Here is a 14444-nt window from a genome sequence, read left to right as displayed (position 1 = left end):
CGGCTAATGATTGAAGCTGTTGCGCGCGCATTGATTTACATGCGCCGGGCCTATAGGCGCAACACGAGAATACAATCACTCAAGGCTGTAATGATGAATAATGCAACAATAGACTCCCCCTGACATCCTGTCCATCTTGCCGACGTCGGACATACACTGATGTCGCCTTTTAATGGATGGACAAGAATGGATTGGCAATTAGTGGAGACGGTGGCTATTGGACCACGTTGGTGTGGGTATTGTTGAAAACTTGGTGAGCTTGCGCAGCTTTGTTTTAATGCATAAATCCTGGTGAGGACGGTCTGTGGACACGATAAGATCTGAACAGTCAATCTTGAACAATCTTGAACAGTGCTGGAAAGGGAATTACTACACAGCAAAATCGCACAGTAGGGCGAAATTTAACTACAATTACAATTAGAAAATCTGCATAACCGCAATTTTTTACTTGTTTAAATTTATACATTTGCACCTTTTTTAAATTTTAAAATAACTAATTTAATACATTTTGTTTCATCCGAAAGTAACTTGCATAATTTTAGTGTTTCAATGAATTTAATTTGTCTTAATATTTTGTATTTATTTTTTTTACATTTAAACATTTTTTTATTTTATTTTGTGCCAAAAAATAAATGATCATCAATGCACATATGCTGCACTCCAACTTCAAGTTTTATAATTTAAATAAATAAATACATTATAAATTCAGTTGGGTCCAAAAGGAACTTACACATTTCTAGTGTTTCTATTTTTTTTAATTGGTCTTAATATTTTTAAATGTATAAACATTTTCTTGTTTGTTTGTTTGTTTGATTTTTTTTTATCTAAAAATAAATGATCTTCCTACTTCACAGTGCACAAGCTGCACTCCAACTTCAAGTTTTTGCTAAAATAAATAAATAAATAAATATTATTATTATAAATATATATTATTATAAATTCTGTCTGGTCCACAATGAACTTACATTATAGTGTTTCTATTTTTTTTTAATTGGTCGTAATATTTTTAATTGCTTAAACATAATCGTTTGAATAATCGTGTTTTCAATTATTGCCAAAATAATGATTTTTTTCCATAATCCAGCAGCCCTAATTGACAGTGTTAATTCAACACCTACAGAGTTCAATTTAACTTTTATATATATATATTTTTTTTATTTTTTTTATTTTTATATATATATATATATATATATATATATATATATATATATATTTATGGTAGGGCATACAGAAGGGTTTGATGCAGCCTCGCAACTGCAAAAATGGTTGAAGAAATGGTAGCTATTACACCAACGGCCAGCAGGTGGCAGCAGAGTAAAGAATATCAACCAGGGCCATGTTGAAAAAAAAGCTCAATTGCTCAACATGCGAAACAGATTTGTGAATAGTTTTATTCTAATGCTAATTGCTGCAAAACGGAAACAGATAGAAATGTAAATTTTTTTTCCTAATGAAAGAAGTGACTTTAATCTTTCCTTTGGTAGGTTCCATGTTTTTATAACAATGGAGCACAATATTCTGTGGGCCTTGCAAAATCAAAACAGCCTGGTGTGAAGGGGTTGCTTTTGTGAAAATGGCTGAGCGTGAATGAGTTAAGAAGCACAACCTAAACGTCTTTTTTTTTTTCTTTTTTTTTTTTTCATATTGCAAATCTTGTTGCTGGCAAGCTATAATCACGCGTCATATTTGTGCCAGTTGACCAACTGCAAGTCATCGTGACATCACAATAAGCGTCGATGCTCGCTGAGACTTAATCAGCAACGAGCTAACACAACGCGCAGGGTTAATTTCAGTTCAGCGGCGCGTTCCTCTCCCCGTAATAGGATTCAAGATCTTAATTGTTAATAGTTAACATAACCCCTGAGTGGATGGCGCGTGAGGTTTTAATTGCTCATGTGCGATGTCAGGACGAGCATCAAAGGTTTGCGCTAAACGGCTGCTTGGCGCTACGCTACAAGTCGTTCTGCTAACTGAACAGTCGCTGTTGATGGCGGGAAATTTCTTGCACTTTCTTCCTCAATCTCAATTAAAAGCACCATCATCACTTGAGCGAGACGCAATTGTCTGCTTAAAAAAAAAATAAAAAATGGCACCACTTTCTGAAGTCATAATGTTCTTCTTCTTTTTTTTTTATGACATCTTGTTGGGCAAAATTTGCACTCGGAATTTGGCCGCCAGTCTGCAGCGTCGGCTAATTCATTACTTTGAGAGCGAGTCCGCTCGCCAAAGAGAATATGCTGCAATATCGCGGAACTGTTTGCGCCATTAGCCAAATGGGAACGGCCCATTCCCCAGAGGTGGCAGCTCGCTTCTGCTCCAAAAGAAAACAAGAGCGCTCGACTGAGCCAAGCTGGCCCGCCAAGGCCCAACACCTCGAGCCCCGGAGGTGATGAGAATTTAAATAGACGTTATGGAAAGCTGACTTTGTAATTGCCTGTATGCACAAATGATGTCTCGGGAGTGGCCACCCACCAATCAAGTGTGAAATTAGGCAAGCAAGTTTTTTTTTTTTTTTTTTTTTAAAGACGTCAGATTATGTCGGTAAACAAGCTGGCCAACCAGCAATCTAAGTTAAGAGCGGCCATTTTTTTCTTTCCACATGATAAGTGAACTAAATGTAGTCACTATTGTGTCAATGCCAAAAGGTAAGCAGAGCTGCAATATTGTTGGATGCACACAATAGCGAAAAGCTTTAAACAACCCAATTTTTTCCTTTTTTTCCCCCCAAGAGTTAACCAAAAATAAAGTATCGCTGCCTGATTATTAAAGGAATACTTTGTTTACGTTTAGTTAAAGATTTTCTTATTTTGTACCAAAAAAAATTATCATCCTAATCGTGATTTCAGTTACCAAAATAATCATGATTAATATTTTCTTAAAGGGATATTTGACTCATTGAACAATTTTCAGAAGTAAAAAGTTAATCTTTTGTCCAGAATGAATTTGATAAGTTCTTTATTTTTCATGTACAATTAATACATTTAAAAAGTATTTTTTTTCTACTTGCTGTCCACTGATGATGACATCACCTGTGCTGAGGAAGTCGGTAACGACCAATCATGGTTCAGTTTACTGACCAAACCCAGAGAACAGGTGAGCCATGATTGGCCGTTACCGACTTCCTCAGCACAGGTGATGTCAACATCAGTTGACAACAAGTTGAAAAATTATTTTTTAAAGGTATTAATTGTATATGAAAAATCATGAAGTTATCAAATTCATTCTGGACAAAATAATAACTTTTCACTGCTGAAAATTGTTCAATGAGTCAAGTATCTCTTTAAGAAAATATTAATTATGATTATTTTGGTTATAACTGAAATCACGATTAGGACGATCATTTATTGTTTGGTACAAAATAAGAAAATCTTTAATGAAACGTAAAAAAATATTAAGACAAATAAAATTATTTGAAACACTAAAATTTTGCAAATTCCCGTTGGATGAAACAAAATTTAGTAAAAAAACAGTTTATTTTAAAATTTAAAAGGTGCAAATGTATACATTTAAACAACTCAAAAATTTGTATTAATAATCTTTTTTTACAATTATGCTGATTTAGTAATTATGGGTTGTAATAATTGAAATTGTAATTAAATTCTGATTAATTGCACAGGCCTCAAACAAAAAAAGTAAGAACAGAAGAAGAAATAAGATAATAAATGTTTTATTTTAAATAATGACATACTGTAACAGAGTAAGTCTTTGCTTTCAGAATATAACAACCGTCATAGTTTTTTCAATTTGCAGAAATGATTTGCGCAAGGCCGAATTTCGCTAGCCGATTTATAAGTCAACATCACTGTACGATCCAGAAACATTCGGACAAAGCATTCTGTGACCTCCCACTCCCCCTATTAACATTACCTGAAGCCATCGCGCAATTTATTTTTCATTTTTTTAAATAAGTGAACATCAAGATTTACCTCTTCGCTGTCACTGTGCCTGGAAAGGTCAGACCTGAAAATCTCCACGTGTCCAGTCAGCACATGGAGGAGCAAGGTTTCCACGGTGACCGCTCTCTTTGTTTATGTTTTTGTCCTCTCCACCTAATCACCAATTCCACACATGCGCGCACGCACACGCACGTCAAGGGGCAGGCAGCCATCGTGGTAGTGGTGAGCGATTGATAAATTCTTCCCAATATGGCAACCGGTCAACGCCGCTTGTCGTAACACGTTTCCCGTGTACCTGACATAAGGTGTGCCGTGCGCGAGATGCAACGGAACACATCTTTGACCCAGATGGCACCAACACAAGATGGCTCCCCCGCCAACAAACCATATGCTGCCGCTATTGCTGCTGAGCTCCTGTTTACGTTCCCGAGTCCATTTAAAGTGGATATTGAAAAGAAAAAAACATTTAAAAAAAAAAAAAAAGAAAAAAACAAACAAACACGGCCCTGTTCAAATGCCACTTTTATGGGATATATTTTTAAAAAAAACATACTCTAAGGTAAATCTTTGCACAACTTTTTTTCTATATGACATAGGCCTGGGTTTAAAAAAAAAAATTAATAACCGATATCGAATTGATTTTCCTTTTCAAGCCTGATATCGATTCATAAAACCATGAATAAATTATGGTAATATCCCTTTTCCCTATAAATTTATAAGAAAATAGATTTATTTTTTTTGTATTTTATTCTTTTCTTGACATTGACTGTTCACATGACTTTAAAAGTAGTTTCTTACATTTATGAAAGACCCGACTTATTGTACTTTGAGATAATTCAGAATATTTTTAATTTATATTTACAATTATTGAATTATGGAAAGATTTTCATCTCATCCTTGCTGATGCCAATGTTTGTGTAACACTTTACAACACTAAAAAATTATTTAACGAGTTCCTTCCTCTGCAAAATTAAATTTAGAATTTAATGTTTGTGAAGTTTTTTTTGTCTTTATTTTTATTCTTTACTATTATTTATACTTTATTCTTTATTTTATTTTTAGTTTTAGTTTTTTCTTGATATTAAGAAGATTGGATGGATGGATGGATGGATGGATGGAAATGGTTCATTCGGAACAATTACTATATCAGTTGTTTATTTTATTTATTTATTTGTCTATTTTTGTTATTTTTTGTAATTATTTTTTTATTATTCTTAATTATTTTATTTTTATTTTTATTGTTTATTTCTCGTGAAGATGATTCCCCAAAAAATTCAGTTGTCACTTTTTTTTCCCCGACAAAAATGTGGTCTTTGAACAAGGGTGTGTAGACTTTTTATATCCACAATAGCTGCAATCTTCATTAAGTAATTTAACCTTATCAATAGAGTTAAGCTGCTTTTTAGTCTCTTCGGGGAATTGAAAAAAAGAAAGCAGTTGCAGGCCACAGTATTACGCTGATTAAAACCGTCTGGAATTCGCAGGCTGAAAAGCATGAGACAAACGCGTCTTAATATTCCATTTTGTATATTAATCATGAGGATTGTTGCACTTGTAAAGAGAATGAGCCACTGAGAGCTTTTTTTTTTGATTGAATATGATAGTGGGATGTTCTTCCAGACCTCATCACTCCTCATTTGACTTGCTCGAATGACTCACCTGATACAACAGGATGAGGCACATTAATGACTGATGAACATGTTAATACGTGAGGACGTTCTTCAGGGACCCTCCCTTGATTAAAAAACTGGGGGACAGGAAATCTCCATGTGCTCATGCAATTGGCTCCAGATGACCTGTGACCTTTATACGAGTAAAGGTGATAAAGACAATAGTTGGATAATACTAAATGCAAATTATAGCTTAATAAAGTGCTGAACTCATTCAAACCCCAAAACGTATAAATACGTGTTTTAATACTTTGTCCTGCACTCCCAAAAACGTAATTATACGTTTTTAATGTTTTGGTTTTTTTAATGCTAGAGTATACAGAAGGCTTTGATACAGCTTCTGACATGAAGAGGTCACTTAAAGCAATGACAGTTATTCAAAAAACGGCCAGCAGATGGCAGCAGCGTATAAGAGATCAGCCAGGGCCATGTTGAAACAAGCTCTTTTTGCCATTGGTTTTTACCAGGAATATAAATAATAGTTAAACTTAGCTATATTCTAATACTAATTTGCTGCAAAACATAAACAGATACAAATATACTTTTGTAACACTTCCTCCATCGTCGAAATTCAGTTCAATATTCAAATTCATCAAGATGATTTGCCCATAAATGTATGCTGAATGATTAAAACCAAGTATCCTTGATGTAGGTAGGTAACATGCTACAAAGATACAGTTGCCCTTGACAACGTGCTCTGATTGTGCCTCTCAACAGCCCCTTTTACACGACCTGTAAAACGTCAGCATTTTTCCAGGGTCTCTGTTCTGTATTCCGACATGAAATTGTCAACCGAGCGATGTTATACCCTTTAAGGTGGAATCAGGGGAGGGTTGCCACTTTTGTGTAAGATGATGGTAGGAAGGAGTTTTTTTTTTTGTATATGTCACGTAGCTTAAAATCTGGAAGCAGTGAAGAAAATGTGATGAAATGTACACACAATGCTAGCAATTTCCTGCTGTGCTGGATTCTGGGTCAAATCCAATAACACAATACAGCATAGTAAAATGGAGGGTGGATCTTCTATTACAGCTCTAATAAACCAATTTTGCGGGGGCGAAAAGGCTTTCAAACTTGAACTCTTGATAAGGCCACCCGGCTCTTTTGTGCTTTGCCAGCTTGACTTCCTGCGTGTCATTGAAAAGTACACGCAGGAGGGCAGTATTGCGCACGTCCATGTGTGTGCGTGTCGGGCTTGACTGCAGTTGGATGGGTGCTGATTAGCCGAGCTGCCGGGGGTCTTTTGTGCTCCTCAGGCGGGGGGCTGTAATTGCTCTTTGTTCGGCGCTCAGCATCTCTTTGAAGTCTCTCGTTGAATTTATGTCCTTGTACGTTCCCGCCTTGTCGTCGTCACTTCTCCCTGATACACCGCCATTTTGATTTTGGTGTAATTACATGGCAGAGTTAAAACAAATCCGGGTTTGATCATGCCCCAGGAGGTCGGTGTAATCTTTTCATACTATGTCAACCAAAAAAAAAAAAAAAGAAATAAAGAAAATAGTTGGGAAAATATGTACAATCTTACTTTACATGTATAACGGAATAGATGGTGTTCCACAGGGTTCAATTCTGGGGCCTCTGCTGTTTTCTTTGTATCTGTTACCCCTGGGTTCCATTTTAGGAAAACAGCGGTTGTTGATTTAAGCTGCACTTTGTAACAATTTGCCCCAAAATATATTTATTTGACCATTTATGACTGAAACATTTGTAATTACTAGATTAACGCCGTAGCTGTTCATAATGGGAACTCCTGCAAGCCTCTGGCCAATAGTTTTAAGATTGGATTCGGGTTCGAAATTTCCGCCCTCTGCCTGCGGATGTGACGTCATGTGCGTGTTGTGTACGTGTAGGGAAAATGCAGTTTCACTTTTTGGCCACAGGTGGCAGTAGCGATTCAAAATTCTATTTTGTGCGTTCCGTAGCTTTTTAAAGGGGAAGTCAACCTGAAACTTTTCTTGACAATAATGTTATATGTGACCTCACAAGGCTAAACATGACATTCTGATTAATATTACATTTGTGGAATATGAGTTATGCAGCCAATCACGGCCTGTTTCCTGAGTTTTGCTCATGTGATATTTGCAAGCTGACCTCTTTGACACGTTGATGTCATTTTCAGTCGACAGTGAGAGGCAAAATGGCCGCCCTGGGTGGGTTTTGCTGCTTAATTCTTATTCCACAAATGCAATATTAACCAGAATGCCGTATTTAGACTAGTGGTGGTGCATGGAACGTATTGTAAAGAAAATACTTGACTTCGTTGAAATATGTACTTGTATTTACAAGGCTTTTTATGATGTTATGTTTTGTTGGTGAAAATTAAAAAAAAATTAAAAATCAAGTTATTTCAGTGTTTTAATTGGTGGAAAGGTGGAAATGTATAGAGTATATAGAAAGTTACAAAAAAATAAAAAATAAAACTTGTTAAAAAAAAATATAGCTAGTTTAACACCACAAAAATGCCTGATCTCTTTTCTTCCAATTACAGAGTCATGGCAGGTTTGTTTGCGTTTATGTGGTAGCAATCTCCCATCCTGATTGTATAAAATAATTGCATTTCCCAGCCAGCTAATAGGAAGAAATAACCACGTGGAATTATTCCGCACTAGCACTGTATCAGCCTCGACTATATTTTCCCTCAGTTGTTGTCATCCAGTGTGAGATGATTGGTTTTTAATAAACCACTGTGCTGGATTACATGCAGCCAGCCATGTTGCTGCAGCCCATTTGAGCTGCTCTAAGATGTATTGTGGCACAGAGACTCCGAACCAGCTGTTTATGTGTGCTTGAATATTGTGTGCTTGTGGTGCGTGTCTAATAGATGCTGACAATGAGGGCATCCTTTCAGAAAAGGAGCATGCTGAAGTGTTTTTTTTTTATGAGCAAATGGCGAGCAAACCTGTTGCAAGGATGACCTGTTGCTAATGATGATGCGTGTGTTTGTGTGTGCGTCGTCTGGGAGCAGATAAAGAACGCGGCGGCCAACGTGCTGCGGGAGACCTGGCTCATCTACAAGCACACCAAGCTGATGAAGAAGATCGACCACTCGAGAGTCCGCAAACACCAGCGGAAGTTCCTGCAGGCAATTCACCAGTGAGAGCGCTCACAACTAACACACACCCACGGATACAAACGCACGCACGCACGCACACGCGCGTGCGCACGCTTTGAAATCAGTTGCATCCACCCACGACTTTCAATGAATCATCATCAGCTAAAAGTTCATCCAGTCAAATGCAGTTGTGGCTAATCGACATGCATCATGCTATTACGAACGCTTTGATCGTCAGAACTAATATATTGATTAGAATACAAGCACATATATAATTCACTGTCGGACCACAAGCACTTCATCAATGGTTGGTTATATTTTAGTAAGTCCTATTTATGCGGGTGATAAAAAAAAAAAAAAAAAAAAAGTCTTCAAGAATGCATGAGATCCAATACAAGAGCTAGGAAGAGGAGGGGGGGAAGGGAGAGGAGAAGAGGCAGTAAAACAGACCAAACTCCACATGGTAGTTCAAGAGACTGTCATTTATATTTTGTACCTGGCATGGCAAAATTTGCAAATCCAAAATTACAATAAAATTAAAAAGAAACTGTTAAACATATACCTTGACTCGGTATGTAACGATAATGGCAATATCGCGACATTAAAACTGCCACAATATCGTCGTCATCATGTCACAATATTAAAAGCAGCACATCAGTTAAAAAGGCCAGGTTGATTTGCATTTGTGCAGTTCCAGCACCCTCTGGTGGTTAGTTTGTTAGTGCAGTTTAATTTTAATTTGGCATGTTTTGGTCACCTATGTTTTTTTTTTGTTTTTTGTTTTTTAACAATATCACATGCTTTGATTTTTTTAATTGATTTGATTTATTGAACATATAAACAAGCAGTACAAAAGTCTTCTTAATGCAAACTATATAGCAATAACAGTAGATGTCTGGTGATCATAATTAATAATAAAAAAATGTTTACAGTTACTTGTAATAAATCAACTTGAAGCTACATGCTGCTTCACCAAGTTTTCGGACAAATACATTGTTATAGACTAGTCATTTTTCCTCATATCATATTGCATAGTAGAATATGGAAAACTAATTCCAGAATTGATTGATTACTATGAAATAGCCATTTTTAGTTTCAATTATTTTAGACATTTTATTGGGGTAGCACATTAACCTAGCGGTTAGCATGTTAGCCTCACAGTTCTACTCCCTTTACATGGCTTACCAGCTTTCTGTGACATTAATGCTGGAAAAAGATTGGTTTATTTTTTTTACATCACAAAAAAATAGCATTTAAACACGGTATGTAGACTTTTTATATCCAGAGTAGCATTGTTAAAACAGCATTTCCAATGGTGGATTTCTTCAGTGCAGTGACATATAATCAGCCAGCACTTGATTATAAAGGCCACCTGATTTTTTTTTCTCAAAATGACAATCAGAACTTTCCATTCTAGTCATTGCATTGTTCCCAGACCTCCACGACTCCTATTGATAATTAACTGGCAACATTATTGATAATAAGTAATTGTATTCCCTTTCGTTTATTTCGCCAAAGGCCTCATTATGCCCAAGGTCTCGTCATATTGAATGCCCGCTTTTATTTATTCCTCCGGAGCTCTCAGTTCCAACAGAGCTGAAATATTTTGTCCGGTGATTTACAATGCCGCCGTAGAGGGAGAGCACACAGTGTGCCTGAAAATGTTTGCACACTCGCCCATCCAGACGCAAGCTAGCGACAAAAGGTGAAGCGGGGCAAGGTGACCGTGCCAGCGTTGTCGTCACACGGCCCGCCGGGCATGAACCGGCCACTGAGATGCAACTTTGTATGGCCGTCCCTAAACCTTTTTGTATGTGTATATGTGTAGATTACGCAGTGTGAAAATGGAGCAGAGGAAGCTCAGCGACCAGGCCAACACTCTTGTGGATCTGTCAAAGGTGAGTCCGCGTACCACAAAGCCGCGGTTAATGAACTCGTTTCAAACGTTAAACCTTCGGCGCAAATTGTGCCGTCGCCATGACGACCTGCCTGTTTGTCTCTCCTTGGCAACCGGAACAAGTGTTATGAAGCAGGGATGACTGAGTGGGAATGTGAGGAGAAAAGAGAGGAGTGTTTTTCTTTTTGATTCTGTGACCGTGTGGGTGTCCGAGTGAGCGTGTGCGTGCGTGCGCGTGTGTAGTCCTTCCTTTCATTCTCTGCATTCTCACAATGTTCCAGAGACTTCCCTCAAGCCTCCTCTTTATTCCTGCATCCACTGCCTCTCGGACATTTCTTTTTCTCAGGCGGCCTATTTTAACGTCTGCTTCTTCAAAAACCCCTTCCAGCGTCTCTCCTCGTTACATTCAAACGCAACACAATATTGTCCTTTGCACGCTTAGTAACAAGATTAGACCTCCCCCAAGGCCCAACAACAATGGCAGAGAGTGGAAGGGTGGTCTCTGTTAGCTTTGCAGCTAGTGGAATCAGTTGTATCGCGGCAGTGTTGTCTGAGGCGGTGCCCAATAGTGCTGCTTTCTCAAATATGAATGCTATTGATATACATAAAATGCTTAATATAATGTAAGTGCTACCTTAATATCAACCTGCTCTTAACTTAGCCGCCACGCTAATGCTATCGTGCTAAACTCTTGTAATTTTTCTAATCTTCAAATGTTAGTTTCACGCTACTCTAGCTACTAGCTTAGCAATTAGCCTGTCATGCTAATACTAGCCTTAAATGCTAATTGTCAATGATAAGTACCAAGTTGTCTGCAGATGTGAAGATCTGACACCATGCTAGCTTATTTTAGCTTAGCTTCTACTTTTCCCATGTGGTTAGCTATTCTGTTTGGTAGGATAAATACCTAACTATTCCTTATTTAATGTATGTTTAGGAATTACTGTAAATGTAATGATGATCTACGTTTGTTTTATATATCAATTGTATTATTTATTTTTATTTTTTTTATTTTTTTGTTTGAGGTTTTCAAACAGATTTTGACACCCCAAGCAACCCCCCGACCTCCATTCCTTCTGTTGTTGGCCGTTTTTGAGTTAAGGCAAAAATGAGTCAAAATTTGATTTATTTTTTTTTTCCATGAAAGCTTTATTTTTGAGAATGTCAAGAAATAGCATATAATAATGCAACAAGTACAAGTACTGCAGTACAAGTACTGCGATTGGCTGTCTGTCCACAGAAACATCCCGCTACAACACAAAATGGCAAAAATACAGGCTGGGGGGTGGGGGTAGAGGGGAAAAAAATCAACACCACACATTAACAGAAGCCCAGAGTTGTAGATTGAGAGGGAGTTCATATAGTGCATTTTCCTCAGGGGAAGTGACCACTTAATGACAGGGTTGACAGCAGTTTCAGAAACACGTAAAATGTCCAACATGATCATGAAAATAGAATATACATAATCCAAATGACTTTTTTTTTTTATCTATTGTTGTGGACAATAAAACCATGTGGAAAAAAAACACATTTAACATGTATTATACTCATTGTGGTGAGCAAATGGTACATCCTGGGCTATTAGAAACCCGTATTGGGTTATTTTTGACACAGCAGTTTTAAGGGTGCAACACGTTTTAATAGACTGCTAAAATGTTTCTGCAAATGTTTGTCCGCTCCGAGTTTCATTACTCTGCTGCATTTTAATAAACGAATGAGTGATTCTAATGAGGACGCCAAAGGCGCTTTGCATTGACCCAACAAACGTTTGAAAATGCCACGTCTTGACAAAGTCAATAAATAAACATGACGAGTCTCATCCGCGACCCTTTCAGATGCAGAGCGTCATGTACGAGCTCATGTCGGAGCTCAACGACCGCAGCGAGGACCTGGAGCGCCAGATGTTGTCCCTGGAGCAACGGGTGGAGCAGCTGACGGCCGGCTTCAACGCCCTGCCGGGGCACCTCTCCGCCACCCTCGGCGCCCAGCACGCCGCCCTGGTGCACCTCCTCCGCGAGAGAGACTCCCGGGATGGGAGGGAGGCGGGCGGGGGCGGGGGAGCCGTGGTGCCGCTTTCCCCCGCCGCTTCGCTAACCTCCGCCCCAGCTGCGGCCGCGCCGGTATCGACTCCTGCCGTTCCTACTCCTGCTGCCCCCGTCGAGCCCGCTTTGGAGGGGAGCTCGGAAGCGAGTCCGAACGGCGACACCTCCTCCGCCTGCTGAGAGAGCCCAAGAGTGGGCGCGCTGACAAACGAGCATCTCAAATTGATGAAGATGGGACAACGGGGAGGAATAAAGGGAGCGCCGGCGTGAGTGATGACACTTTTCGGTTTTTGTTTTTTTTTGGGGTGGGGGGTCCCTTTTAAGAGCGATAGAGGAATTTAGCAAAAACGGAGACTTTAAAAGGTGCGGGGGCAGAAGAAGGACGTCAAGAGGGTGAGAAATGGCGCCAGGAAGTATATAAAAGGAGGAGGAGGAAAAATAACGAGGACTAATTATGTGAACTCTGAATGAAAAAAAAAGAAAAAGAAAAAGCCTTTATCTCTCTTTCTTTTCTTCTCTCTCTCTCTTTCGCTCTCTCCCGCTTTCCGTGCCCTTTCATCAGGAATTAATGACCATGACTTTTTATCCTTATGATGTATTTTCTATCAGAATGCTAATTGTGTGATAACGAGCATCCCTTTAACAGAAGGTTAGATCAATATGACCGGAATTTATTCAAAAGAAAAAAAAAATAAATAGTGGCATGCACCGCACACACACATACACACACACACTGTCACAATGCCCTTAAGATAAGCCTCTACTGCCAGTAGTCAATGCACTGTCAATCTGCACACAGCACTGCCAAGCGATGTAAACATTTCCATATAATTCCCAACGCAGAGTTGTGACACTAATAATGCACTGATGACAAGCGCATGCGCGTGAGTTTGCTCAAAGCACATTTCCGCATTGACTTTAATTAAAAACCCCAACAAGTCGGCCATCCTCGAGATTTGTTGTCATACTCTTATCAAATATGGATGACGTACAGTTTGCATATTCAGGACATGCGGCGGATTACAAATGACAGCTATCATTTCATGCTTAAATGGCTTTGTACTTCATCATGCAACGTTCCAAAAAGTCCTTTCGAAGCTCGCGGCACAATTTGATACATTTCTATAAATGTTTACAGCGCAGTCTGGCAAAATGTGTTATTTTTAACACATTCACTGCCAGCCCAGCAAAAATGCATCATTTGACGTCTTTTTCCGTCAATGGCAGTGAATGAGTTAACATCAAGACACCAACTTCAAAAATACATCAGAAATTGTGCATAAACTACTAAGAGAAACGGATTATTTTAACCATTTAGATGCTCTTAAAGTAACCCAAATTGGGTGAAATAGCTAACCCAGTGCTCGGTGATTTGTACCCTAATCCAACGTATTGGTTTGAGGATTTGACCCAGCAAATTGGGGTGAGACTTGGATCCAACAAGGGGGCAAAAGTACCCAGACTGATGAGTTAACGCCACCAAGAATTGGTTGTAGGGATGTAACGATATCCAAACATCACGATACGATATTAGCACGATATTGTGGGGAGGCGGGCGATACAAAAAAGGTCACAATATTATAAAAAAACAAAATGAGCTTATACTAAAAAAATAAAACACAATATTGTGCTTTTGTACATTACAGCAATGCATATAAACAACCTATGATCTCTAATAACACTTAATATTGAGACACTTACTTGCTAATGAAAGCACACATTGACTCGGTTCACAAGCATATTACGTTCCCCTTCAATTGACCGTTAATGTGGATTTTAAATGTAAAAGGGCCAAAACATGCCTTGTGAAAATTAAACTGCACTAAAAAACTAGCCACCAGAGGGTGCTAGAACTGCACAAATGGCATTTTCAACTGACTTTAACAG

The 14444-nt window shown here is 38.4% G+C and overlaps 1 protein-coding gene across 3 annotated transcripts in view; it reads left to right on the top strand.

Annotated features, from left to right (window-relative positions):
* kcnn3 (potassium intermediate/small conductance calcium-activated channel, subfamily N, member 3) overlaps nucleotides 1-13501 on the top strand; it is an 81067-nt gene extending 67566 nt beyond the window's left edge. For all 3 annotated transcript variants that reach the window (XM_077527097.1, XM_077527095.1, XM_077527096.1), the window contains exons 8-10: nucleotides 8532-8659; nucleotides 10447-10516; nucleotides 12351-13501. In XM_077527097.1, the coding sequence (XP_077383223.1) occupies nucleotides 8532-8659; nucleotides 10447-10516; nucleotides 12351-12737 (585 nt within the window). In that variant the 3' untranslated portion in view covers nucleotides 12738-13501. The remainder of the gene's footprint in view (nucleotides 1-8531; nucleotides 8660-10446; nucleotides 10517-12350) is intronic.
* The last annotated feature ends 943 nt before the right edge of the window (nucleotides 13502-14444 follow it).

Source organism: Festucalex cinctus, chromosome 7 (genome assembly GCF_051991245.1).
Source record: "Festucalex cinctus isolate MCC-2025b chromosome 7, RoL_Fcin_1.0, whole genome shotgun sequence".
Lineage (NCBI taxonomy): Eukaryota > Metazoa > Chordata > Actinopteri > Syngnathiformes > Syngnathidae > Festucalex > Festucalex cinctus.
Note: the sequence above shows the minus strand (reverse complement) of the source record. Positions and strands in the feature narration are given on the sequence as shown.